The sequence below is a fragment of the Octodon degus genome, unplaced genomic scaffold, assembly GCF_000260255.1.
Source record: "Octodon degus isolate 3935 unplaced genomic scaffold, OctDeg1.0 scaffold00025, whole genome shotgun sequence".
Taxonomy (NCBI): Eukaryota; Metazoa; Chordata; class Mammalia; order Rodentia; family Octodontidae; genus Octodon; species Octodon degus.
In genome coordinates, this window is record NW_004524601.1 from 19,500,616 (window position 1) to 19,510,362 (window position 9,747).

The window sequence follows — 9,747 nt, forward strand, 5'->3', positions numbered from 1 at the left end:
ATATATCCCTGATGCATGAGGAAAGATAAATCACAATAATATCAAAATCACTGGCTAGCTGGGTAGGGGGGCAGGTTTCACACTCCTACAGAACCCCTCTAATACAAGACAGTAGTTACATGTGGATAGAGATATTAATTTAAGTTAATCAAATTAACGTGAACTAGAGGTGGAAACTTTTAAAGACAGTACTAAAAGCAGAATGTAAAAGATTTCATTAATATTTTCACCATTATTTTTTCCATTACAGTGCTGCTGTAGAATATAGGAATAAAACATTCAAATCACTGACAGGTGATTAATATAAAATAATTACAAATACAATTAGCATTTAAATATTTGCAGCTATTAATGAGTAAACAAGTATCCATGAAATAAAAAGAATTACATTTTATTATTCCTCATAAAGTTTAATTCATTATATGAACCTCAAAAAGATTACAGAAACAGTGGTTCCTAACACTAAGATGATACCAGAAATCTTTTATTTCACACTCAACTTACAGATTCAAGAATGTTTAATACTATGTATCTTAGTGGACAGAAACAATATTAACAAATTAGAAAATAAAAAATACTGCAATTTCAGCAAAAATTTATCACACTAAGTTTATAAATACCACTGAATCAAAACAATTATGACAAATCATATACAGTAGTTGAAATACTTATTACTATTCCTGTTTTCTATTAAAATGAGCTAGGACAAATATCTTTTTAATTCAATTGCCCCACTCATACAAAAATAACTTTGTACAAAATACAACTTTCCCTATTTTGCTAATACAGTAATATAGCAAATTTGTCCAATATAGAAAACCAGGCTTGTAGATGTATCACTACACATATAGCCATGTGGTTTGCTAAAGATTTTTTCTACAGTAAGAAATAATCAGTGCGTGCAAATTGATCACTCAGTCATGTACTGACAGCAAATGTTTAATTCTGAATGTGAATACAATTTATGGTATGATCAATACGAGGACGGCCTTTGACAGATTCAGCAAGGCAGACTCTAAAGACCTGAGAGCTATTTAAAAGATACTAATGTGCTAATTTCAACATCTTAGATTCTGACGGCACTATATAGTAAGGCAATCAAAAAACTTGCAACATTTAATGGGAGTATCTCCAGGTAGGTGATAAAAACCTTCGCATCTGCAATTCAAGGTAAACGCCACTAGGTGGAACTATTGTTGCCCTGTCTTCTGAGAAGGGTTTAAAAAGCAAAACTTTTAACACACACTAATGCATTAAATCACCACACAGATGATAGTTACAATAGGGAATATACAATGACAAGAAAACATTTTGTTGTACTTAAAGGCTACAGATCTGATAACACTGCTCTGGGATGTTGAATGTCTATGTAAAGAGGGTAAAATCATTGTCAGGTTTAAATTCTGTTAGTTTTTACCTGCTGGTAAGACCATTTTAGAATAACAAAGCATTAAAAAAGAAACTATTAGGTTTAAGCTATGCAAAGTAACTGACAGTCACTACAAGGCATAACTGAAGCATGCATCTGTTTCTTAATCCGAAATGCACTAAAGTGAACAGGTTACCCCACTACCCCTGGTTTCCAATCCTCACTACATTATACCCACACAGGGCACAAAATGAACTTACTAATCATTACTGATCTTTCTCCTTTGCTATGTTTTCTAGCTTTTGCTTCTTTATAAAGGCAAAATTCACACTGTTAAAGCATTTCTCCTAAAAACTGCCAAACTCTACTTTTCACCCAGTCTCCCTAAGGAAGGTTCTTTGTAAATTTCCCTTCATTTCCTAAGTACAAAATTCATGTTTCTTTCATATACAAAACGTAGCTTAAAAAAAATGTAAAAATTGTTCAATTAATTTTTGGATGGGTAGGAGTCAAGTACTTTCATTTTTAAAAGCCCTAGTTCTAAAAGTTTCTTTATTAATTTATGAATAAATAGGAATTTATGTCTTTTTTTAAAAACAGGACTCTTTCTCACAAATCCATTTTCCTGTCTATTTGTAAATGTTACCATAATAACACAATGACAATCATTTTCTAGTAATTGAACCCAAAGAATTAAGAGCTACAAATTGAATAAATAGGAAATAAAAATAATTACATTAATATGCATTTAAAGTCTAGAATAAATGATTTGGGGTAAGAATAAATATTAAAGAATATACTTCTAGGTTCTTACCTTTGGTGGTTTAAATGGATAATCTGATGAAAATGTGATATCCAGAAAAAACACACCACCTTCATATACAGAACCTGGTGGCCCAAGTATAGTTGATCTCCATTCATAAATGTTATCTCCTTTAGGCCCAGCACTATTCAAAAGAAATTAAAAATCAATATATACATCCCTAAGCAATGCATGTTACAATTTAAAAAACTAATGGTATATTAAAGTTAAATTAGCAACCTAGAGGAATGTGCAAAATTTATTTGTAAATACCTTAAGGTTATGAAAAATTGCAAGAAAAGCACAAACAATGTTTGTAGACTACCCAGAATCATCTCCTTCAGTATTTTATCTTATTTACCTCCTCTCTTTCCAAAAACAAGCATACAGGCATGCACAATTTGTTTCTACATCATTTGAGAATAAACTGCATACATCATGACCCTTTCCACATAAATATTTCAGTGTATATTTCCTAAAGTCTCTTACAAGCCTCAATAGTTACAATTTCAGTAACTGCACCAACATAACGATCTGGATTTTGTATTATAAAGTTGTCCACTAATTTGGCAGTACCCTTTAAAAAATACATTTTTCTCCATATGCAAGATCCAGTCTTGGAATGAATTACATCCTAGGTCACTAGCCTCCTTTAACACAAGTCCTCTCAGTCTCTTAACATTTTAAAAGTGCATACTCTTTTAAAAGGCAAACAAACTCATCACTTTGAGCTTATCTGGAGTTTTCCCATGATTAGAATCAAGCAATGTGTTCTTGGCCAAAGTAGTACATTAAGTGATATAACTCATTGAAAAGGACATGGTGTCTACCTGTCCCTCACTTGTGATTTTAAGCACCAGACAAGGTGCTGCATTAAATTACTGTTTAGTTTCTAACCTAACCCTTTTAAGCCATGCATGTGTGTAGACACATAACTAGTACTGTATCATAGATTCCTATTTTTTCTCAATGGTTTATAAATTCACAGCTGCTTTAAATTATTTTGATGCTCAAATTAGTTCAGATGTGGCTGATGGGAATTCCTCTAAAACGGCTTTTTCTTGTAACATGCCACCATCAGCTTTTGAGCATTCCTTTGCTTCCTATTGTAACAAGATACTCTGGGCTTCTTAACACCTGTGATAACTTCTCCAATATCACTAGTGTTCTGGTTTGTGTATACGTGTTCCCCACAAAGCCTCCTGCAGTCATGGGGCCGCCTCTGGAGTTTATGATTATTGTGGGTGTGGATGCTGTACCTGCCCCAGGGAAGGAAATTAGCATTACAATGTAAGGTGGGAAGAGGCTTGCTAACTGTCGGAGCTGCTGCCACTCACTCCCTTTGCTCTCTGCACCTTTCTGCAGCCTTAAAAGGTTGCTCTCTGCCAAGTGCCACTGTGCCTTGAAGCAGCTGGCTATGGACTGAAACCTTCAGTTATCGTGAGCTAAATAAACCTTTTCCTTCCTTCATATTGGTGTCAGGTATCTGTCCCAGCAACAAGAGAAGAGTAACTGCGACAACTAGAAACCAAAATCTGAGAGATAGATGCTACTAAGTCACACTTAAATTTTGATGCAGTGTGCTTAATGCCATAATTTCATTTATAAAATACAAATAAGAGACAGTTCAAATAAAATCCAAACTGAAAGTGACTTGTAAAGACAACTGTTAAGGATTTAAATCCTCTTCAAATATTCCTAAAAGACTTCTACTTTTTTCTGATACTTACATATCTTGGCTCTCTGAACAAGTATATGCTTAAGAATTTCTTTTTAAAGTGCCCATCTTTTAAAGTATCCATTTTAGAAGTAATCTGCAAGTTCTATTTAACATAAGTACAAATCAGCAAAACCAACCCATATTAATTAAAACAGAATATAAGTTAAAATAATTTACGTACATATTAATTCTGTAAAACTTACATTGTAAATTATAAAACTTCAGGTAACTGACAGTAGCAATAACCAAATGTGTACTCTGAGGAATGATTCATACAAAAAAGATGGATGGTATAGTATAGTTACAGACAGCTTCAATAACTCATCTGTAAAGCATATACGTACGTACACATGGTAAAACCTCACTATGTTGTCCTACTTAGAGGAAAATGTCTGAAAATAAGTAACCTTCTGTAAATGTTAGAGTCGCACAACAACTGAAGGAAATTTTGAAATGGTTCATTTCTTGGTCACCATTTGAGTATCAGTCAAATGGTGATACTCAATGTCATTGCTAAAAGAAAAAAGCCACAAAACTGAATATCAACTATATAAAAACAAAATATTCAATCTGACCCAATTAGTTTACCAAGTTAATTTTTCATTTGGTGACTTGAAATATTTACTAAAAAATAACATTACAGAGTTACAGCACTTCCAGTAAAAATGTTTCCCAGTAGTAGTAATATGTTAACCACTATTCATTCCTTGTGTAAAGCAACGTAGTGCTTTAATTCTAACTTTTGAAGACAGTAATATTGTTATATTCCTATTTTTAGATGAAAAAACTAAAGTTCAGAGTTAAATAATCTTCCATATGCCACAATTACAACAAAATGACAGACTTTGAATGTAGGTAAATTACGTATTTTCTTCAAATGTTTTACTGTTTTTTGTCTTACTTTTTAGTGTTGCTACTTCTAACCTTGACTCAAACACTGGAAGCCCTCTCACTATCCAATGGATCACAGAATTTTGTACTAAAAAGAATGAGGCTGAAACCAAAACACTCTCTTAAAAAAACAAAAAGGTCAGAGACTGAAGAGTCCACCTTAAATACCCTTTGCCAACTGGTGGAAAATTTCCATACTATTACATTTCCTTTCTTCCTACTTCCACATTTTTACCATAAGATGAAGAGTATTTCTAACTATGTTAGAGCAGGGTATTCAACAGGACTTGTTCTGTAGTTCTGGAGCACAATGGCCAGAATGCAGTTATGCTGGTATGACTCATTTTCTATACCCCAAACTACCTAGTCTAAGCAACATAAAAGCTAAACTCCAACCCTTATGCTATTGTGTCTGGAGCAAGGCATCTCATTACCTTCTCTCAAAAAAAGGACTCTCTAGTAGAGCAACTCATTTTTCCTTCTTAAGTGAAAAACAGCCACTTGAATCCAACAAAATCACTTCTCCAAACTATTTTTAAAAAAAACTCGCTGGACAGCCAAATAGCTCAGTGGACTAAAGCACCTGCTTAGACGGGCGCAGGGACCGGGATTTGATCCCCAGCACCCCCAGCATGCCATGCCACTGCCGGCCTCACCCCCTGGGCAAGCTGAGATGGCAAACAGGAGGCTGAAAACAGGAGAATCACCAGAAGTCCGATCTGTGTAGTGAGACCCTGTAGTCTCTGTACTAAAATACATTAAAAAAACAAACAAACAAACAAACAAAAAACCCTCAATTTCCCTATCTTTTCCAGCTATCATCTCAATTTTCATTTCTTCAACATCAAAACTCCTTTAAAGTATTATCTACTGTCTCCAATTTTTCTCCTGTGTTTTGATTTAACCTCATTCCAAACAAGTTTGGATAAGGACTGAAGAAATAAAATCTTCTATCCTTCCACTGAAACAGCTCTTATCAAGGTCACCAAAGACCTCATCACTAAAGTCAAGGATCATTTCTCAACCCTCAAAGTACTTGGTCCAGCAACATTTGACAGGTCTCCTTGATACACTTTTCCTATTTGTTGCTAGAATAATACACTTTGTTAGTTTAGTTTTCCACCACACTTGTTTGACTCCTTCCCCTTCCATCTCTACTGCTGTTTCTTATTTCTCTAACTTCTAAATACTTCTGGTATTCCATATCTCAGACCTTGGAGCTCATGTCTTTTCTATCTATATGCTCATTTCAGTAATACCATCAGTTTTAATCTCTCTAAAACACAAATATGGTCTTAACTACCAAATTTCTATCTACAGTATAGATTCTAAGTCCAGAGTTTTTAAGCCTTGATTTTGAAATTTAATATTTGAATCAAGTACGTTTGGAAAGTACCTCAAGCTTAAGACATTCCTAAATAAATTCCTAACACAATTCTACCTCAGTTTAGAAACAACTCTTTCCACAATTCTGGTCACAAACCAAACTGGACGAGAACCAAATTAAATTCAGTGGTTATGTTCCATGTTGACACTGTGGGAAAATTTTTTTAGTCCTCATCCAATTCGGTTTGGAATTAGAACTGTGCTAAGAATTAAGTTCCTGAACCAAGATACTCTATCTCTGCTATTTCAGCCAGTGGTTAATTCCATCTATCCCAATTTCTCAGGACAAAAGTCTACAGACTGCATATCTCTGACTTCTTTGCTTTCACACTATGCAAGACAGCAAGGTCTACTGTTTTTATCTTTGAGCTACATCCCCAAATTGTATTATTCCTGTTCAACCCCACTGGCCCAACTTTATTTAGAATAGCAAAATCTCTATCTGTTAATTGTAATCTTTTCCTGCACAGACTTCTGACTGTACATCCACACAACAGTAGTCTCTTCTCTCTTTTTAAAATCAAGTTTATTGGTAAATTTCAGGGATACGTAATGATCACATTTATCATACAGAATTTGTACCTGTATACTGTATCTCTTGATTGTTTTTCTCCCCTTCTACTACTACCCTCCTTTGAGCCCCTCTTTCCCTTAGTTACAAAAGCTTTGTTTCTATTTTTTCCTTTTTTTCTCATTTTTTCTTTTTCCCTCCTTTTAGTCCCTCCTATATCCCCTTCCTTTTGAACATTTTTTCTCTTATTTCACAATAACAGCAGTCTATTTTCAATCAGAGAACTAAAAAGTAAATATGATATGACACTTGTAAAAGCAAACACGTAAATAAAAAACCTCAGAAAGCTTAACTTCTTGTTTTGTGCCACAGTCAAAGATTGTCACAGGAGCCGGGGAGATGGCTCAGGGGAATAAGTGCTTCCCTGGGAAGTGGAAGGGCTTGAGTTCAATCCCCAGTTCCGCCAAAAAAAAAAAAAAAAAAAAAAAAAAAAAAAAGATTGTCACAACCTAAAAGGATGTATAATTTGTTACTGCCATAATCTTCCTCATCTCTTACTCTTTTCCTTGTTGAGGCAATGATGTTTCTCCAACACCCAACGTACACACCCACCTGAAGGTCTCCCGTCATTGTGTCTCCACCTTGAAGGCTCTCCTCCTAGGTACCCATGTGTTTAGTTTACTGAAACCTAAGTATTAATATCACAAAAAACCATTAAATACTAAATTCAGCTCAACAATAATATACTGAAAGCCTCTACAGAAAAGAAGAAGAACACTTTCAAAGGAAAACCCATCAGAATTATGGCCGACTTCTCTTCACAAACCATGATGGCAAGAAGAGCATGGAGCAGAGTACTTCAAGTTCTCTATGAAAAAAAATTCCAGCCCAGACAACTATAACCTGCAAAACTCTCTTTCAAGTTTGATGGAGAAGTGAAATACTTCCATAACAAAGAACAACTAAAGAATTTCATGATGACAAAGCCAACCCTACACAGGCTACTGAAAGATGTTCTAGAGAGGGAACAAAATGATCAGAACTCCACGAAACAGATCAGAAGCAACGAACTAAATAGGGCAAGCAATTAAACACAGGAGAAAAAGGAGTAAACGATAACAGGTAAGTAATATGTCAATCGTAAGTCAATACATCTCAATTCTAACCACCAATATAAATGGACTCAATTCACCAATTAAGAGAAATAGACTGGCACAGTGGATGAGGAAACAAAATCCAACAATATGCTGTATACAAGAAACACATTTAACTCATAAAGACATTCATAGGCTGAAAGTCAAAGGATGGAACACACTATTACACGCCCCAGCACCTCAGAAAAAAGCAGGGGTAGCAATCCTATTCTCAGACAGTCTCAACATCAAAACAAGAATGATCAAGCAAAATAAAGAAGGCCACTATATACTGGTTAGGGAAAAAATTCAAGAGGAACAGGTAACACTCATAAATATGTATACACCAAACACGGGAGTACCCAACTATATAAAGCAAATCTTAATGGACATGAAAAATCTAATATCCAATACCACAATCTTAATAGGAGGCGTTAAAACCCCCTTATCCCAAAAACCTAGGTCAACCACACAAAAAATTAGCAAAGAAGACAGCTGAACCAGAGCATGAAACAAATGGACTTGGTAGACATATACAGAGTGTTTCACCCAAACACAGCTGAATACACATTTTTCTCAGCTGCACATGGGTCATTTTCTAAAATAGACCACATATTGAAACATAGGTCATGCTTAGGTATATGTAAGAAAACAGAAATTATCCCATGCACATTATCTGACCACAGTGCAATGAAACTGGAAATAAATGACAAAAGAAATCAAGAAAAAACCCTAAATACATGGAAGTTAAACGACACCCTACTCAGCAACAAATGGGTCACAGATGAAATTCAACAATATCTACAATTCAATGAAAATCAAGCACAACTTATCGGAATTTAGAGATATGATGAAAGAAGTTTTCAGAGGGAAATTCATAACTGTGAACTCACACATGAGGAAGACAGAACGGGAACAAATAAACACCCTAATGCTGCACCTTCAACAACTAGAAAAGGAAGAGCAAACCAAATCCAGAGCCCAAAGACGGGAAGAAATCATAAAGATTAGAGCAGAAGTTAATTCAATTGAGATGAAGAAAACAGTTCAAAGAATTAACGAAACAAAAAGCTGGTTCTTTGAAAGATTAAATAAAATCGATAAGGCCCTAGCTAATCTCACCAAAAAGAGGAAAGAAAAAATTCAAATACAAGCAATAAGGAATGAAAAGGGTGTAATTACCACAGACTCTATGGAAATTCAGAAGATTATCAATAGCTACTTTGAGAATCTTTACTCTCAAAGAATAGAAGGCACAGAAGAAATGGACAGATTCGTAGAAAGGTTCAAATTACCACAATTGAATTGAGAAGATATAAGCACTCTCGATAGCCCAATAACAGCCAATGAAATATGAGATGTAATTAAAAACCTACCAACAAAGAAAAGTCCAGGTCTGGATGGATTCACAGCTGAATTCTACAAGACATTTACAGAAGATGTAGTCCCTATACTCCTCAAACTCTTCCATGCAATTGAAAAGGAAGCAATCTTCCCAAAATCATTCCTGGAGGCAAGTATTATACTGATACCAAAACCAGGGAAAGAGGCAACGAAGAAGGAGAACTACCGGCCAATCTCTCTCGTGAACACAGATGCCAAAATCCTCAATAATATCCTAGCAAATAGAATACAGCAAATCACCAAGAAGATCATACACCATGACAAGGTTGGATTCATCCCAGGGATGCAAGGATAGTTCAATACTACAAAATCTATAAATCTAATACACTGTATCAATAGAGCGAAAACTAAAAACCACATGATCATCTCCATTGATGCAGAAAAGGCTTTTGACAAAGTCTAACACTCATTCATGTTCAAAGTCCTACAGAAAACTGGAATAGATGGCCTCTACTTCAATCTGGTGAAAACCCAATGGCTAACATAATCCTAAGAGGAAAAACTGAAATCTTTTACTCTTAGATCTGGTAC

General features: G+C 34.9%; 1 protein-coding gene across 2 annotated transcripts in view; it reads right to left on the reverse strand.

Annotated features, from left to right (window-relative positions):
* The window catches only part of Ube2e3 (ubiquitin conjugating enzyme E2 E3), a 102,399-nt gene that overhangs the window by 3,480 nt on the left and 89,172 nt on the right, over positions 1–9,747 (reverse strand). For both annotated transcript variants that reach the window (XM_004628645.2, XM_023712407.1), the window contains one exon: positions 2,184–2,316. In XM_004628645.2, the coding sequence (XP_004628702.1) occupies positions 2,184–2,316 (133 nt within the window). The remainder of the gene's footprint in view (positions 1–2,183; positions 2,317–9,747) is intronic.